We start from the raw sequence: 19708 nt of genomic DNA, 5'->3' as shown, positions 1-19708 counted from the left end.
ACTACCCACCCAATTTACCTACCTCACCCCCCATACTGCTTTTATTTATTTACTTTTCTGCTCTTTTGCACACCAGTATCTCTTCTTGCACATGATCATCTGATGATTTATCACTCCAGTGTTAATCTGCTAAATTGTAATTATTCGATTTATTGCCTACCTCATGCCTTTTGCACACATTGTATATAGATTCTCTTTTTTTTTTCCTACCATGTTATTGACTTGTTTATTGTTTACTCCATGTGTAACTGTGTTGTCTGTTCACACTGCTATGCTTTATCTTGGCCAGGTCGCAGTTGCAAATGAGAACTTGTTCTCAACTAGCCTACCTGGTTAAATAAAGGTGAAATAAAAAAAATAAAAAATAAAATAAAAAAAATGCGAGGTAGTCCTGAGGCATGGTCCTCGGGCTCAGGTCCTCCGGGAGGGAAGAGGGAGAGAATTAGAGGGAGCATACTTAAATTCACACAGGATATCTGATAAGACAGGAGAATTACACCAGATATAACAGATTAACCCTAGCCCCGAAGCACATAGACTATTGCAGCATAGATACTGGAGGCTGAGACAGGAGGGAGGTCAGGGGACACTGTGGGCCACGGGGCCAACCAGGCAGAATATAACTCCACCCACTTTGCCAAAGCACAGCCCCTACACCACCAGAGGGAAATCAACTGACCACCAACTTACTACCCTGAGACAAGGCTGAGTATAGCCCAGGAAGATCTCCTCCACCGCACGAGGCAGATGAGGCGCAAAACCGTGCAGAGCTGGAAATTCTAAAGGTTGAGGTTGGGCAGGGAGACAGCGAGGCCTATAACCCTGCTATGTAAGGGATAATCAATGAGGGGCTATGCGTTCTATGGAAAATAATGAACTACGTGGAAGGTGTGTTCTGAATTCTGATTGGTATGATAAAACATTTATTTTTACTGCTCTAATTAGGTTGGTAACCAGTTTATAATAGCAATAAGGCTCCTCTGGGGTTTGTGATATATTGCCAATATACCACGCACTCCGCGTTCCTAAATACAACCCTTAGTCGTGGTATATTGGCCATACACCACACCTCCTCTTATTGCTTAAATAAAGCACGCTCTACAATGCCCTTCAAGCCAATCAGAAAGTAGTATTCAACAATGTCATCGTATAAACTAAACTTAATGCTAAGCAAGGGGGAATATTATGTGCGACTTGAGATAAATACAAGAGATGATTCGGACAGCAACTTGAACATGATGACATTCTTATGATGGCACGGCGATAATTCATATGAAACTGTGAGCAGGCATAGACGCTAGAACACTGCTCGTCCAATTAGGATCCAGGATCCAAACAACCAGTTCATAATAAATAAAAAAAATGTCATATAGACTATGGTTGTTAAAATAATGAAGGATAGTTACCTGTAGCCAGTTCTATTTTATATGTATATTGTGCCTCGGATGCAAGTAAAACAAATAAAAAACGCGAATTTATTTTTATGTACATGTTGTGAGCTCTCTGACTGTTTCATTCACTGCTGTCCAGGCTTGTAGCATACTACTGATTTCTAATATTTTCTCAAAAGGAAAATCTATAAAATATGTTAAAGAAAAATGATGATTATTCACAGTAACTGATTAGAAAAATTGTTGTACCGTCACTCGCTTTTTTGAACTGACAGACTGGATAACCAATTACAGTGTAGAGTTTTCTGATCAGCCAATAGTAGTATGGGGAGTGGCATCCTGCTTTCGGATGACCCAATGGGAGAAACGAGGAGGTGTCGTTTGGTGACACTAGCTAAACGTATTCACCCACTGGTGTGTCCGTTGTTCTTGGTTTGCTAACGGCTACAGTAGCTAGCTGTATATATATTTTTTAAATCCGTAAACAACAATAACATATCATCAAATTATGGAAGGCCGTGGCTACAGTTCAGGTATGTATCAAAATATGTCAATGGGTTTACATTTTCACTAGGTTATTCATGTTCAAGATGTTATATTACTAACGTCAGCTAGCTAGCCAATTACTTAGAAGCTAACGTTAGCTAGCCATTCAAGATGGCTAGCAAGCTAAAATAGTAACGTTATTTTGTACGTTATACATGGTCATTTTACAGAACCGCTAATGCATGTAATACGTAGCTAGCTGTGGTTATATAGAAAGAGAACGTCACAGTCTTAGTGTGTAATCTCATTAAAATGGAGTCCGTCTGCCACGACTTGAACCCACAATAGCGTTAAGGAAATGGCCGCCATATGCCGTTTTTCTACATTTTTTCCACCCTCCAGAGAATACGTTCCCCACAGCCCTTCAAGTTTATGTAACTAACGTTAACGTACTAACTAGGTATGACTGCCACCGTTAACGGTATAGCTAATGTTTTTTTTTTTTAACCAAACGGGTTGTAAAGGTGCAAGGTTGCCGACTAGTTAACTAACGTTAGCTAGCGAAGTTAGTTGGTTAGCTAGCTACATGTTAGCTAGATGTTAGCTTACAGCTAAGTAAGCGGGCTAACTAGTTTCTTTGTTATCAAACGTTCACCCCTGTGAATGCATTAGCTAGCTATGCTACGCTTGTGTACGTTATGCCACATTGCGTTATACAACCCGTTTTGGAGTGCTTGTAGATAACCCTTTAATTTGAAACCTCTCTTTAATCTGTTAGGAGGATACTCGAGTTGGGGAGGCGGTGGAGGAGGGTCGGGGAGCCGAGGTAAGAGAGCGAGAACGTACTGCATCTGTTCACACCAGTCTAAAACGTTACATATCTGAATTGCCCAGGAATATGTGTCAGCGATTTTGGTTGAATGAACAGTAACACTTTACACCACAGAGTGTTAGCTGGCACCTTACTTGGGGAGGACAGGCTCGCGGTAATGGCTGGAGTGGAATTAGTGGAACGTATCAAACACATCGTTTCCAGGTGTGATGCCATTCCGTTCGCTCTGTTCCTGGACATTATGCCGTCCTCCCCTCAGCAGCCTCCTGTGCTTTAAACATAATTTAATATGTGTTGACATATTTACAAAATGCACTTAGCCAAAGGTGCCCATATCAAATGTATTGGAATTTAAACGAGGTAGCCTATGATTTGGATCATTTTGATTTAGCTAGCTACACCTCTATACCCCTGCCTGTAAACTGTGTGATCCTCACCTTAAAACCATCTCTGCTCTCCCCCCAGGCTCAGACAACTATGACCCGTATGGAGGGGGCTACAAGGACTCCATGTCAGGGATGGGGGGCTACGGAGGAGGGCACAAGAGGGGTCTCTCTGGGAGTTCTCTGTTGTCGACGGGGACCAGTGCAGACGCTGTCATCGCTAAGATCAACCAACGCCTTGACATGCTGACCCAGCTGGAGGGAGGCATGAAAGGCGGGGGGCGCAGCGACAGGTAACACACACAGAGCTCTACCTGACCTGCACACACCTCTTTCTGGCTGGTAAAGGCGTCCACATGCTTCTCAGCCCAAAGTGTCCGGAACAGCTCGTGCATATATTATGACAACATTGTGACATTTTTGTGGTCTTCGGTACATTTCCCACCGGGTTGTTCTGGCAAACAGTATTGATTCTTCAGGAAAGTCTTTGTCATTCAACGAGAGATGGTTGGTTTTCAAGCAAATTTTTTAATTGAGCAATAAGACATCTTAGTTACATGTAAAATTGACTATGATCTCGTCTGCAAAAAAACGTAAACATTTGATATTCCATGAGTTATTAGATTAACTCTTGACTATTTTGAGGGAGTGTATACTGGCTACAGCGCCTCAAAATGGACTAACTATTGCCGCGGTTTTCTCATTTTTCAAGTCTTTTAAGGGAGTATGTGACCACACTCGTTCAGTTCGCCTAGCCGACTATTATAGCTAGCACCAGCCGAACTGAAGCAAGCTAACACCTTAACACTCCCCTGGTTTCAACTCTCCCCACACACGTCTCTGCACTCAAGATCAATCACGCACCTTCACACAGTTGTGTAGTCTGCCTTTCCAACACTACACACACACACACACACACACACACACACACACACACACACACACACACACACACACACACACACACACTCTCAATCATCTGACCTGCACCTCTCCTGTGTTTTCCACACATCTGCAGCTAGCTTTTCCCATATCAATCCCCCTTTCTCTTCACACCTCCATCACTCTCAATCACCTCACAATACTGCCACACCCTCGCTCTTCCTGCTTTAATCACCTCACAATGCTGCCACACCTTCGCTCTTCCTGCTTTATTCACCTCACAATGCTGCCACACCCTCGCTCTTCCTGCTTTATTCACCTCACAATGCTGCCACACCCTCTCTCTTCCTGCTTTATTCACCTCACAATGCTGCCACACCCTCGCTCTTCCTGCTTTATTCACCTCACAATGCTGCTGCCACAGCCTCTCCCTGCTTTAATCAACTCACAATGCTGCTGCCACAGCCTCTCTCTCTTCCTGCTTTAATCACCTCATAATCCTGCTGCCACAGCCTCTCTGTCCCTGCTTTATTCACCTACAATCCTGCTGCCACAGCCTCTCTTCCTGCTTTATTCACCTCACAATCCTGCTGCCACAGCCTTTCTCTCCCTGCTTTATTCACCTCACAATCCTGCTGCCACAGCCTCTCTCTTCCTGCTTTATTCACCTCACAATCCTGCTGCCACAGCCTCTCTCTCCCTGCTTTAATCACCTCACAATGCTGCTGCCACCACAGCCTCTCCCTGTAATCACTACATACCACCCACATCTTTCCTGTCCCCGCCCTCCTTAGCTAGCCCCTCCCCCTGGATACGACTAGGATGTAACGGTAAGGGTTACAGGGTAAATATCCAATGTATTTCGGTTGGGGAAACATTTTGATTTAAAGGCTAAACTCATATGGTTGATTTTGTAGAATTGGGAACCATTTTTCCCCCTATGGATTTTCAGACCTCAAGGATACGTATTGCTTCAATTTGCTGAAACATAACATGGTTAAGGATAAGTAGTCTATTTCTCCGATTCCAGTCCGTTAGTTTGGGTAACACAAGTAGGTTTAGTCTAAACCAGAAGGTAGCTAGCTGTAGTTAGGGGGTTTTAACTGTTGTTGAAGTAACGATAGTAACTATCCAGATGAGCCTCTACCTGGCTCCTCCCACCCAGAACTAGAGATATGAGCCTCTACCTGGCTCCTCCCACCCAGCACTAGAGATATGAGCCTCTACCTGGCTCCTCCCACCCAGTATGTTGTCCTGGGTGTAGTTGGTTTGTCTTCATTATACTGTCATGCTTATGGATTCCCATTCATATACCCAGGTAGATCCCTCACCACCACAGTCACAGTTCCCAGACACAGGGAAGTCAGCAGCAGGTTGTTATAGTATACTGCCCCCCCCTGTCATGGAGGTAGAAGTGCAGCACCCACAGATCCCCCAAATGCACCCCCCTCTCTGATCTATCTGACTCAGAACAGACAAATACACCAACATGTCCACCTCATCCTGACTCTCTGTGTCTGAGCGGGAGGAGGGAGAGAACGAATGACGGTGACAACAACCAAGTTCATATTTTGGCTGAGGCCCCACCCTGTAAATGCACAAGGAACACCAACTAAATGCGCGCCCCCCCCCTCTGTATTGTGGTACAGTCTAATCACCCTCACATACAATTTGCCACATGGAACAGTACTGTTTCTATAAGGCTGCTCTTGTCTGTCTCTCTGTGACCCATGAACCAACCCTGATATTCTGTACAGCTCCAGCTCTGTCCCCACCTCCACCTCACACGGTGAGACACTCCACCTCATCTTGACTAGAAAGGGAGTAAACCCCCCTCCCCCACTACTGGGGTACCAACCAACCCCCCCTTTGACTCCAGAGAGAAGGGTGGGGTGGATGAGAAATGGGGAATGCTCAAATGTGTGTAAACCAAATGTTGACAGAGAAAAGCCTTCCTGCCATGAATGCCTACATCAAGACTCAGCAGCGTTGGGATTGGCAGAAACATTCTGCATCATTATGACATCACTAATGTGGCTCATCACCTTGGGGGGAAACATGTCAGAGAGAGGAGTAAAAGGAGGGGAAGAGAGATTCCCTCCCTCACTCTCTGCTCGTTCTACCACTCCCTCCCTCCCCCTTTTCGCAGGTTTGACCAATACGAGTCCTTCGACTCACGGGGCCCCTCCCTCCCCTCCCGGGATCTCTACAGATCCGGTAGCTATGGTTACGGCGATGGCCGAGGGGACATGACCCAAAGAGCTTCAGGCTTCGGAGGAGGTGGTGGTCTAAGCTCAGGCTTTGACAGCTCCTCCTCCTACGGAGCTGCTAAGATGCAGCGGCAGAACATGAGAGACTCCTTCTCCAGTGGCCAAGGAGGAGGAAGCTGGGCCGGAGCAGGCCAGCGCTCCCCGAGAAGGGGGGGAGGCCGCGGAGGGTTTGGAGGCCGCAGATCCGACCCCACTCCCATGGGTGGAGGTGGTGGTAGGATGGGTGGAAGAGGAGGAGGCCGGGGAGGTGGCGGTCACTCCCCTGGGGGTAGGGGCAAGCTCCCATCCCTCCTGGGCCACCGCATGCCCCCCCAGACCGGGGCCTTCCACCAGTCCGCTCAACAGGGCCGGGTCCCTGGGCACCAGGACTTCCCAGGGCGCCACTTTGGAGGGGGCCCCCAGGGAGGCCACCAGCGCGGGCGCAAGAGGCCCCTCAACCGAGTAAGTACCCTACCGTACTGCCCGCCAGTCTGCCAGCCCCACAGCAGGGCATGATGACTTACCTACCAAACCCCCCCACCCCTGTTCATCAACCCCCGTACCCCCTAAACGCTCCCCTACCCTGCCTACAGCGCCAAGGGACTGGGGAGGCGTGGATATAATTGACATGACAACTACCAACACATTGACAGCAACGCTCGCCCCCCCCCCCCAAACTTATAGTTTGGTCATCATACTATCGGCCCCAGTCCCTATTCAATATTGCCACAAATGCCTCTTTGATTGAACCGAACTGTCCCCCTCCCATTGAAAGGAAACTGCCCTGATCCAAGAAATAGTAGCCCCTACCAACACCACCCAGCAGAGATCTGGACCAAACTCCATTATAATGTCCTTTCTCTGGGTTTTAATCTTGTGGTTTTATTTTGCCTGGTTCTGCCCCTGATGGAGGCCTTATGGTAATAGTGGAGATATGCCGGGGAGTCCACTGAAAGTTCCTTTTGAGAATCTATTGAAAAGTTCCTTTTGAGAATCTATTGAAAAGTTCCTTTTGAGAATCTATTGAAAAGTTCCTTTTGAGAATCTATTGAAAAGTTCCTTTTGAGAATCTATTGAAAAGTTCCATTTGAGAATCTATTGAAAAGTTCCATTTGAGAATCTATTGAAAAGTCTATTATAGTAATGGTGAAGGGATCCAAGTTAAAGATGGGATAAAAGTTTTATTAGTCCACTGATAGTCCCAAAATGTTTTGCATGTCAGCAATCACGTTTTCAAGATATTTGACTTTGAAGAAGCAGAGTGTCACTGGCCACGTCACCAATGTGATGATGATGTCCCTCAGCAGCAGCAGCAGCCTGGTGGTGGTCAGCGTGACGGTCAGAAGAAGAGGAAACAGACTCTGACCGCAGCAGATGAACCAGAGTCTAAGATGAACAAGACAGAGAGCGCAGGTGGAGAGACCGCTGAAGGTACCACACACACACACACACACACAGAACAGACGACAATGTCCACACACACAAACTACCCCTATGCACTGTCTGACTTGACTGTCTTTCTGTCTCTCTCTTTCTCTGACAGAACCAGCCGAGAACAACGGTGAAGAAAACGAGGTGAGGACCCCAGCTGCTGTGACTTAACTAACACATCTGTGTGACCGTGTGTGTCAGTACTCATTTTGTTTCTCTCCTCTCCAGGCAACCAAAGCCCCGGCTGATGGAGAGAAAGGTAAGATGGATTTATCTCCTCCTCTGTTATTAGACCTCCTATCCTCTCTTCATCAACTGGCCCCTGCTCTCCTCCTCTGTTATTAGACCTCCTCCTATCCTCTCTTCATCAACTGGCCCCTGTTCTTCTCCTCCTCTTCATCAACTGGCCCCTGTTCTTCTCCTCCTCTTCATCAACTGGCCCCTGTTCTCCTCTGTTATTAGACCTCCTACTATCCTCTCTTCCTCAACTGTTCTCCTCCTCTTCATCAACTGGCCCCTGTTCTCCTCCTCCTCTTCATCAACTGGCCCCTGTTCTCCTCCTCCTCTTCATCAACTGGCCCCTGTTCTCCTCCTCTCTTCATCAACTGGCCCCTGTTCTCCTCCTCTCTTCATCAACTGGCCCCTGTTTTCTTCATCAACTGGCCCCTGTTTTCTTCATCAACTGGCCCCTGTTTTCTTCATCAACTGGCCCCTGTTTTCTTCATCAACTGGCCCCTGTTTTCTTCATCAACTGGCCCCTGTTTTCTTCATCAACTGGCCCCTGTTTTCTTCATCAACTGGCCCCTGTTTTCTTCATCAACTGGCCCCTGTTCTCTTCATCAACTGGCCCCTGTTCTCTTCATCAACTGGCCCCTGTTCTCTTCATCAACTGGCCCCTGTTCTCCTCCTCTGTTATTAGACCTCCTACTATCCTCTCTTCATCAACTGGCCCCTGTTCTCTTCATCAACTGGCCCCTGTTTTCTTCATCAACTGGCCCCTGTTTTCTTCATCAACTGGCCCCTGTTTTCTTCATCAACTGGCCCCTGTTTTCTTCATCAACTGGCCCCTGTTTTCTTCATCAACTGGCCCCTGTTTTCTTCATCAACTGGCCCCTGTTTTCTTCATCAACTGGCCCCTGTTTTCTTCATCAACTGGCCCCTGTTCTCCTCACAAAATGACTTTCAATAGTTTCCATGAGCTTGCCCAGTGATTTAAAGTAATGATAATTAGTGGACATTTAGAAAACATTGTAATGAGATGGGACAATAGCCTGCTACGGTGCGTTTCCATTGAACTGTGTTGTCATAGAAACAAACACATTCCCATCTAGTGTCTTGGAAGTGTTTCCATGATCTATTTAGTCTGCCCTCCCACCTATCTGTTTCATGTCTCAGGTAGCCTGTCTGCCCTCCCACCTATCTGTTTCATGTCTCAGGTAGCCTGTCTGCCCTCCCACCTATCTGTTTCATGTCTCAGGTAGCCTGCGAAAGCCAACATGGATAGAATGCAATAATTGACTAATGAGCCATATTCTAATAAATCTCATGTGCCAACGCGTCGCCGTGGTGAAACTTGCACTCCTGTAGATCTGAAATAATTGGATGGTGAAACAGGAAGACCAGAAAAGCCTCGTCCCTGATTGGCAGATGAGTGGCAACCCTGATTAGAAGCACCTGCTGCTCATCGGTTGTTCCCTACAAATGCTGTTTTGAAGATTTCTTTTTTTTTTACCTACACTGAAGAAGGCTGCAAAAGCGGGAAACGTCTGTGTACGCTATCCTTGATGCAGTGAAAATAATATACATTGAGAAATGAAGTAAGCTTGATTTAACAAGTGTTTAGAATTAAATGTGGAGTTGAGCTTATAGTTACGCGATGACATCACATGCCCCGCATACCTTAAAAATTATACTTTGGTAGAGTTTCATTTTCCTCTATAAAGAAAGTTGGACTAAAGAGAGATTGTTGAGCAGAGAACATTTCTCCTATAGCTGCCGTTTCCGTATATATATATTTTTTTGCCGTATTACTTTTGTCAAATGAACCTGGGTCAATGCAAACCTACCTACAGTCTCTTTCCTGCTCCGCCCATCTTTTATTCAAGCTGGGTGACGTTTCACAACTCTAGATGTAATTTTTAATAGACTGCTCCTCTCCTTGCTTCCCTCCCTTGCCCGCTTCCCTGTCACCTCCTCCCTATTTCCCTTCCCCTCAACACGAAAACCTCCTCTCCTTTTCCCTCGCTCTTTCCCCGTCTCCCCTCCTATCTTCGCCTCATCTCTCCATCCGTCTTCCTCTCCAACTGTAACCTCTCCTCTCTCCCCAGTGGTGTCGATGCAGGAGGAGATCTCTCAGATGAAGAAGAAGCTCCAGACAGGGAAACAGACTCCTCCCCAGGACAAGGTCCCCAAAAACAGGAGGAAGAGGGGTGGCTTCCTGGAAAGGTCAGGGGTCACACTAACACCCAAAAGTCAAACCCAGAGGTCAGTTATTACAAAATACATCTCTTAATTTCTCTTTGTCTAATTTTCTTCCTTTTCTGTCTCTCCTGTACATATCTTCTCCTCTCTTCTCTTTCTCAGAGGTCAGAGTTATTATACGGAATCTTCTTTTCCTAAATACAGTGCCTTCGGAAAGGATTCATACCCCTTGACTTTTTCCACATTTTGTTACAAAGTGGGATTAAAATGGATTTAAATCTCTTTTTTTGTCCATTCAATACATGTTAGAATAACCTTTGTCAACTTGCTTGTTGATCATTGCTAGACAACCATTTTCAGGTCTCGCCATAGATTTGAAAGCAGATTTATGTCAAAACTGTGACTCAGGAACATTCAGTCTTCTTGGTAAGCAACTCCAGTGTATATATGGCCTTGTGTTTTAGGTTATTGTCCTGCTGAAAGGTGATTTCCTCTCCCAGTGTCTGTTGGAAGCAGACTGAACCAGGTTTCCCTCTAGGATTTTGCCTGTGCTTAGCTCCATTCTGTTTCTTTTTATCCAGAAAAATTCCCCAGTCCTTAATACAAGCATACCCATAACATGATGCAGCCACCACTGTGCTTGAAAATATGGAGGGTGGTACTCCGTAATGTGTTGAATATGTCCCAAACAACGTTGTATTCAGGACAAAAAGTTAAATGCTTAGCCACAATTTTTGCAGTATTACTTTAGTGCCTTGTTGTAAACAGGATGCATGTTTTTGGAATATTTTAATTCTGTACAGGCTTCCTTTTCACTTTTTCAGTTAGGTTAATATTATGAAGTAACGTTTGTTGATCCATACTCAGTTTTCTCTTATTAAGCTCTGTGACTGTAAAAGTCAAATCCCTGAGCGGTTTCCTTCCTCTCCAGAAACGGAGTTAGGAAGGACGCCTGTCTCTTAGTAGTGACTGGATGTATTGATACACCATCCAAAGTGTAAATAATAACTTCACCCTGTTCAAAGGGATATTCAGCGTATGCTTTTTAAAATCTACCAATCGGTGCCCTTTGAGGCATTGGAAAACCTTTATGGTTTAAATTCACTGTGCGATTGAGTGACCTTACAGATAGTTGTACGTGTGGGGTACAGAGATGAGGTAGTCACTCAAACATCATGTTAAACACTTGTTGCACACTGACTCCATGCAAATTATTACATGACTTGTTAAGCACAAGTTTACTCCTGAACTTATTTAGGCTTGCCATAACAAAGGGGTTGAATACTTATTGACCCAAGATATTTCAGCGTTCATTTTAAATACATTTGTAAAAAAAAAAATCCCGAAACATCATTCCACTATGACATTATGGGGCATTGTGTGCAGGCCAGTGACAATTATTGTATTTTTTTAATCTGTTTTAAATTCAGGCTGAAACGCAACAAAATGTGGAACAAGTCAAGTGGGGAATACTTTCTGAAGGCTCTGTATGTACTCAGTGAGGGCAGAATGACCTGTCTTCTCTCCTCTCTCTCCCTCCCCTCCCTCCCTCCCTGCTCTCTCTCCTCCCGCCCTCCCCGCTCTCTCTCCTCCCTCCCTCCCCGCTCTCTCTCCTCCCTCCCTCCCCGCTCTCTCTCCTCCCTCCCTCCCCGCTCTCTCTCCTCCCTCCCTCCCCGCTCTCTCTCTCCTCCCTCCCTCCCTCCCTGCTCTCTCCCCTCCCTCTCCTCTCATTCCTTCTTTTCCTAAATATACTCGGTGAGGGCAGAATGACCTCCTGTAGTCTTTTCTCGGTCTCTGTGAATGGATGGATGGGGGGGGATAATGCATTACTCAACACTAACCACTTAGCTGTAGTTTCACTCACCACACCTTCCAACATATCTGCCTCTGATTGGGCCGGCAGGCTTGTGGTCTGACTGTTGTTCCGTGTGGTCGACAGGGTGACGTTTGCGTGCTCGGTGTGTAAGTTCCGTTCATTCTACCACGAGGACATGGCAGCCCACCTGGAGAGCAAGTTCCACAAAGATCACTTCAAGTTCCTGTCCAGTCAGCTGTCCAAACCCACCACAGACTTCTTACAGGTAGACATACACATGCAGACGAACACACACACACTCAAAGGTGCAGACGCATGCAGATGGGGACATTAACACGCACTCAATCTTCTGTAAGATTCCCATGTGTTTTGAGCGGAACCCCCCTCTTACTGTGTGTGTGTACATACCAGGAGTACCTGAATAACAAGTATAAGAAGACAGAGCAGAGGACCAGTCAGATGGAGAACCACTGTGCTGCTATCTGTCAAGTCTACAAGGAACAGGACCTCACCAGGCGTAAGGACAGCAGTGTGTTTGTGGTGTCTACCAGGGTTTCCGTTAGTCACTAATAGCAGGCTATTGCCCCCCCCCCTCCCCAGGAGAAAACAAAGAATCCCATTGTGACATTGTGCATTTGAACTTTTTCATTGATGGGAATACCAGTGAATAAACTGCTGGTCAAGCTCAGACAGCTGTTTGTTGCTGCTGGAGTAAAACATGTCCGTTTAATAAGACCAGTTATTGCGTCACAATCGCAACAACAAACTACTTTGTAATGAGCTGGAGGCCATATGAATCTTGAAGACATACTTAATTTAAAAAATATATGTTTTACTACATATTGGGGCATGTCTTACCTTGCTTCAAAGTAGCCAAAATCCAACCAAACGTGCAGGCAGTTATTTGATAGACTTCCTAGTGCCATTGAAACCAGTAGCCCTTTTCTCTCCTGTTCTATTGGTTTTCAAATCAACTTTCAGGTTTCAAGTTTGAAAAGGCAAATTTTCACCTTTTTAAAAAGTCACATTTATAATAAAACATTCCATGCATTCTCACATTTGCAGACTAGTGTTTATATAGCTTACTATTCCTAATGTGATGATTGGATAGACATCATTTAGCCTTGTGATGATTGGATAGACATCGTTTAGCCTTGTGGTGATTGGATAGACATCATTTAGCCTTGTGATGATTGGATAGACATCATTTAGCCTTGTGGTGATTGGATAGACATCATTTAGCCTTGTGGTGATTGGATAGACATCATTTAGCCTAATAGTAGGCCTTAGAGTAGCCTATGTATCTATGCTGCTAATAGTAGGCTATATATCGTACATTTGTTTTCTCCTTTCTTTGCACAGGGAAATATTGACCTTTTTAGAAACACATTTCATGCAATTCTACCAGACTTTAGACGACTGGAGACATTAGCAGAACCTCTTTTAATAGGACAACATTTACACGGTAGCCTACTCTGCTGACAAACAGATCAATAAAAAAGCTCATTTGTAAGTTAATTAGGATATATCATTTTGGCAATTTAAAATGTATTTTAGGGGGAAAGCTTCCCCCTAGCCTTATGGACACCCCGCCTATGTATCATCTTCAAATTGCATCTGAGTTACATGTTCAGTTAAGAGATAATTACCATCATCTAAATGTAATTGTTATTATTTCTTTCTGAAAACCGTGGGCGGACGACCTAATCAGGTAATGCAACCAATGCATATGGGTCTGGTACATTTATCTTTAAATGTCCGGTAGATGAAAATGCTGCCGGTCAAATGTCCGGCGCTACGTTTTCCTAATGGAAACCCTGTTGTGTACGTACTGTGTGTGTGTGATGTGTACATGCTGTATGTCTGTGTGCCACCCTTCTGTGGAACAGGAAACCCTGTTGTGTACGTACTGTGTGTGTGTACATGCTGTATGTCTGTTCTGCTACCCTTCTGTGGATCAGGGTGGATTTGTAAAGGCTTTTTCTGTGTTTTTCTTTTATGCTGGTCAAACTATTTCCCCGTGTCTCCCTCCTCTGTAACAGAGTTGGGTATGGAACACTTCATGAAGAAGGTGGAGGCAGCCCACTGTGCAGCCTGTGACCTTTTCATCCCCATGCAGTTCTACGTCATACAGAAACACCTCAAGTCCCCCGACCACAACTTCAACCGCAAGGTCAGTACACTACACAGCTCAGTTTATATTGTCTGTAGGGGCTGGATGATACCAGGTCACTACACAGCTCAGTTTATATTGTCTGTAGGGGCTGGATGATACCAGGTCAGTACACAGCTCAGTTTATATTGTCTGTAGGGGCTGGATGATACCAGGTCAGTACACAGCTCAGTTTATATTGTCTGTAGGGGCTGGATGATACAAGGTCAGTACACTACACAGTTTATATTGTCTGTAGGGGCTGGATGATACCAGGTCAGTACACAGCTCTGTTTATATTGACTGTAGGGGCTGGATGATACCAGGTCAGTACACAGCTCTGTTTATATTGACTGTAGGGGTATGGATGATACAAGGTCAGTACACTACACAGCTCAGTTTATATTGACTGTAGGGCTGGATGATACCAGGTCACTACACAGCTCAGTTTATATTGACTGTAGGGGCTGGATGATACCAGGTCAGTACACAGCTCAGTTTATATTGACTGTAGGGCTGGATGATACCAGGTCACTACACAGCTCAGTTTATATTGACTGTAGGGGCTGGATGATACCAGGTCAGTACACATCTCAGTTTATATTGACTGTAGGGGCTGGATGATACCAGGTCACTACACAGCTCAGTTTATATTGTCTGTAGGAGCTGGATGATACCAGGTCAGTACACAGCTCAGTTTATATTGACTGTAGGAGCTGGATGATACCAGGTCAGTACACTACACAGCTCAGTTTATATTGACTGTAGGGGCTGGATGATACCAGGTCAGTACACAGCTCAGTTTATATTGACTGTAGGAGCTGGATGATACCAGGTCAGTACACAGCTCAGTTTATATTGACTGTAGGGGCTGGATGATACCAGCTCAGTTTATATTGACTGTAGGGGCTGGATGATACCAGGTCAGTACACTACACAGCTCAGTTTATTTTGACTGTAGGGGCTGGATGATACCAGGTCAGTACACTACACAGCTCAGTTTATTTTGACTGTAGGGGCTGGATGATACCAGGTCAGTACACTACACAGCTCAGTTTATTTTGACTGTAGGGGCTGGATGATACCAGGTCAGTACACAGCTCAGTTTATATTGACTGTAGGGGCTGGATGATACCAGGTCAGTACACAGCTCAGTTTATATTGACTGTAGGGGCTGGATGATACCAGGTCACTACACAGCTCAGTTTATATTGTCTGTAGGGGCTGGATGATACCAGGTCAGTACACAGCTCAGTTTATATTGACTGTAGGGGCTGGATGATACCAGGTCAGTACACAGCTCAGTTTATATTGACTGTAGGGGCTGGATGATACCAGGTCACTACACAGCTCAGTTTATATTGTCTGTAGGGGCTGGATGATACCAGGTCAGTACACAGCTCAGTTTATATTGACTGTAGGGGCTGGATGATACCAGGTCAGTACACAGCTCTGTTTATATTGACTGTAAGGGCTGGATGATACCAGGTCAGTACACAGCTCAGTTTATATTGACTGTAGGGGCTGGATGATACCAGGTCAGTTTATATTGACTGTAGGGGCTGGATGATACCAGGTCACTACACAGCTCAGTTTATATTGACTGTAGGGGCTGGATGATACCAGGTCACTACACAGCTCAGTTTATATTGACTGTAGGGCTGGATGATACCAGGTCACTACACAGCTCAGTTTATATTGACTGTAGGGCTGGATGATACCAGGTCACTACACAGCTCAGTTTATATTGACTGTAGGGGCTGGATGATACCAGGTCACTACACAGCTCAGTTTATATTGACTGTAAGGGCTGGATGATACCAGGTCACTACACAGCTCAGTTTATATTGACTGTAGGGCTGGATGATACCAGGTCACTACACAGCTCAGTTTATATTGACTGTAGGGCTGGATGATACCAGGTCACTACACAGCTCAGTTTATATTGACTGTAGGGGCTGGATGATACCAGGTCACTACACAGCTCAGTTTATATTGACTGTAGGGGCTGGATGATACCAGGTCACTACACAGCTCAGTTTATATTGACTGTAGGGGCTGGATGATACCAGGTCAGTACACAGCTCTGTTTATATTGACTGTAAGGGCTGGATGATACCAGGTCAGTACACAGCTCAGTTTATATTGACTGTAGGGGCTGGATGATACCAGGTCAGTTTATATTGACTGTAGGGGCTGGATGATACCAGGTCACTACACAGCTCAGTTTATATTGACTGTAAGGGCTGGATGATACCAGGTCACTACACAGCTCAGTTTATATTGACTGTAGGGCTGGATGATACCAGGTCACTACACAGCTCAGTTTATATTGACTGTAGGGGCTGGATGATACCAGGTCACTACACAGCTCAGTTTATATTGACTGTAGGGGCTGGATGGTACCAGGTCACTACACAGCTCAGTTTATATTGTCTGTAGGGGCTGGATGATACCAGGTCACTACACATCTCAGTTTATATTGACTGTAAGGGCTGGATGGTACCAGGTCAGTACACAGCTCAGTTTATATTGACTGTAGGGGCTGGATGATACCAGGTCAGTTTATATTGACTGTAGGGGCTGGATGATACCAGGTCACTACACAGCTCAGTTTATATTGACTGTAGGGGCTGGATGATACCAGGTCAGTACACAGCTCAGTTTATATTGACTGTAAGGGCTGGATGATACCAGGTCAGTACACAGCTCAGTTTATATTGACTGTAGGGGCTGGATGATACCAGGTCAGTTTATATTGACTGTAGGGGCTGGATGATACCAGGTCACTACACAGCTCAGTTTATATTGACTGTAGGGGCTGGATGATACCAGGTCAGTACACAGCTCAGTTTATATAGTCTGTAGGGGCTGGATGATACCAGGTCACTACACAGCTCAGTTTATATTGACTGTAGGGCTGGATGATACCAGGTCACTACACAGCTCTGTTTATATTGACTGTAGGGGCTGGATGATACCAGGTCACTACACAGCTCAGTTTATATTTACTGTAGGGGCTGGATGATACCAGCTCAGTTTATATTGTCTGTAGGGGCTGGATGATACCAGGTCACTACACAGCTCAGTTTATATTAACTGTAGGGGCTGGATGATACCAGCTCAGTTTATATTGTCTGTAGGGGCTGGATGATACCAGCTCAGTTTATATTGTCTGTAGGGGCTGGATGATACCAGGTCAGTTTATATTGTCTGTAGGGGCTGGATGATACCAGGTCACTACACAGCTCAGTTTATATTAACTGTAGGAGCTGGATGATACCAGGTCACTACACAGCTCAGTTTATATTAACTGTAGGGGCTGGATGATACCAGGTCAGTTTATATTGTCTGTAGGGGCTGGATGATACCAGGTCACTACACAGCTCAGTTTATATTGACTGTAGGGTTGGATGATACCAGCTCAGTTTATATTAACTGTAGGGGCTGGATGATACCAGGTCAGTTTATATTGTCTGTAGGGGCTGGATGATACCAGGTCAGTACACAGCTCAGTTTATATTGACTGTGGGGGCTGGATGATACCAGGTCAGTACACAGCTCAGTTTATATTGACTGTAGGGGCTGGATGATACCAGGTCACTACACGGCTCTGTTTATATTGACTGTAGGGGCTGGATGATACCAGTATCGCGATACTCGTTACTATCGTGGCAAAGAATGGAAAAAACAAGATTTAACGTCTTTAGGAACACAGCCCTACTGACGGTGAGAAACATCATGTTGTCATCCAGAGTCCCATTTATCCACATCTTCCAAGCTACAGCACACTACTTTACATACAGCAGGTTTATCAAGGACCAAACAGTGATTGGTTAATCACCTAGTTGATCGGTTAACTGATTGGTTGATCATTAAAAGTAGATCGCTGCTCCAGCAGGTCATTGTCGAGGATAAACACCACTGTGGTCCTTTTTGGCAACTAGATGACAGGTGTTAACTCCAGCTAACTAGACACCTCGGCTCACGTCTCAAAACGCATACGTCCATCCTCTCAGCAGTAGCATGCTCACAGTGGGTAATCAGGCCTACATAAACCCTGCTTGGTTGAGATTGGCAGGGAGCATGGATAGTTGGATACAGAAGCACTTTTTATTTTATATTTTGCTATGCCCTCCCTGACTTTTTTCCCCACTGACCCCTGTGTGACCTTTGCCTCCTGCGTGACCCCAGGGTATGATGGAGCAGTCTAAGAGGGCCAGTCTGTCAGTGGCTCGCAGCATCCTCAACCACAAAATCATCGGAAAGAAGCTGGAGAGTTACCTCAAGGTACACACACACAAGCACACACGCCTATCTCTCACAGAACCCCCCCCCCCCCCCCCTTTAGAAACACTGACTCTCTGTGCCTCGCGCACTCACTCACTCTCTGACCCTGCCCTTCCCCTCTCTCCTCTCTGCAGGGTGAGAACCCCTTCCTCGGTAACCAGGACGACCAGGACCCAGAGGACTCAATGATTATGGAGGTGTCAGAGGCTGAGCTGACCAATGAGAGCCTGGCGGAGACCACCAAGGAAGAGGCGGGGCCAGAGACATCGCAGGCGGCCACCGGGGCTGATGGGGTAGAGGAGGAGAAGATGGAGGAGGGAGGAGTGGCGGTAGCAGACGGAGGGGAGGATGAGGCGCAAGTAGAGAAGCTAGCGGGAGAAGAGGGGGAGACGCAGGGTGAGGGGGAAACGCAGGGTGAGGCTGAAGGAGAGCTGGAGCAGGGAGGAGAGGAAGAGGAGGACGGGTTTGAAGTTGGAGATGAGTTTGGAGAGGAGGATGAGGGAGTGGAAGGAGAGCTGGGAGAGGAAGAGGAGGATGAAGGAGTGGGAGGAGAGGATGAGGGTGTGGCGGTAGAGAAGAAAGACGAGGATGCTGACGTGGTTGTCATAGAGTGACCTTTACCCTCAATGACCCTTTGACCTCCCTCTGGACCAATTAATACAGCCCTCTCTCCCCTGTCCAGCCAATCCCACTCTACCCCTCCCACAAACAGCCAATCAGATTCATTTATACTTACTGTACATCCCGCCCTCCTCCATTCAGAACCGAGACTCACTAATATGCTTCTGATACGTCTGTTTTCATATATACTTTCTCTTCTGTGTAAGTAGACTTTTTTTGTTGTGCCTTTGAATCTGTCGGGCTACGTTGGGATATTTTGACCATGTTTCAGTGGGTAGAGGACCGTGAACTTAGTGTTATTGATATGACACACCCCCTACCTGGTATTACTCCTGGACCCACTCCCTGTCCGTCATAGCTAGATTCCTAGGAAGTGTGAGCGGATTGGTTTGTCTCTTATCGACTCCTCCCAAACGTGCAAAACTTATTTGAAATGTATTTGTTGGTGTGTTTAGATTGAAAGACGGGGCAGGATTTAGTTTTACAGATGGTTACTGTTGTCATCCATGTTCTTTTTTGGACAGATGAGAATAAATGTTTAAAATGTTTATCTGTTGGTTTGGTTTCTTTGTTGAGCTGATTTCTGCTAGCTTGGTCTCAGATCTCTTTGTGCTCTTGACACTTCCATTGCTGTTGTCAAGACACATGACAATGAATTAGTTAGCATGATCGCAGAAACAGACTGGCTGATGATCTGGGTTTAGATTAGAATAAGGTCAAGGGTCAAATTCTTCATTTACACACATGGTTAAAA

General features: G+C 45.7%; 1 protein-coding gene across 5 annotated transcripts; it reads left to right on the top strand.

Moving 5' to 3' along the window:
• Positions 1–1767: 1767 nt before the first annotated feature.
• On the top strand, positions 1768–19502 carry akap8l (A kinase (PRKA) anchor protein 8-like). Of its 5 annotated transcripts, none has more exons than XM_071390068.1 (13): positions 1768–1924; positions 2656–2703; positions 3175–3385; positions 6124–6685; positions 7537–7654; positions 7767–7798; positions 7883–7913; positions 9982–10138; positions 12015–12156; positions 12303–12408; positions 13934–14064; positions 18238–18333; positions 18468–19502. In XM_071390068.1, exons 1-13 carry the CDS (start codon positions 1900–1902, stop codon positions 18945–18947), a joined length of 2139 nt encoding a protein of 712 aa, XP_071246169.1. In that variant the 5' UTR covers positions 1768–1899; the 3' UTR covers positions 18948–19502. The 5 variants fall into 5 exon arrangements, with proteins under 5 accessions (XP_071246169.1, XP_071246171.1, XP_071246170.1 ...); XM_071390070.1 differs by having other exon boundaries at positions 7531–7654; positions 9982–10099; XM_071390069.1 differs by having other exon boundaries at positions 7528–7654; positions 9982–10099.
• The last annotated feature ends 206 nt before the right edge of the window (positions 19503–19708 follow it).

The sequence above is a fragment of the Salvelinus alpinus genome, chromosome 2 (genome assembly GCF_045679555.1).
Source record: "Salvelinus alpinus chromosome 2, SLU_Salpinus.1, whole genome shotgun sequence".
NCBI lineage: Eukaryota > Metazoa > Chordata > Actinopteri > Salmoniformes > Salmonidae > Salvelinus > Salvelinus alpinus.
Note: the sequence above shows the minus strand (reverse complement) of the source record. Positions and strands in the feature narration are given on the sequence as shown.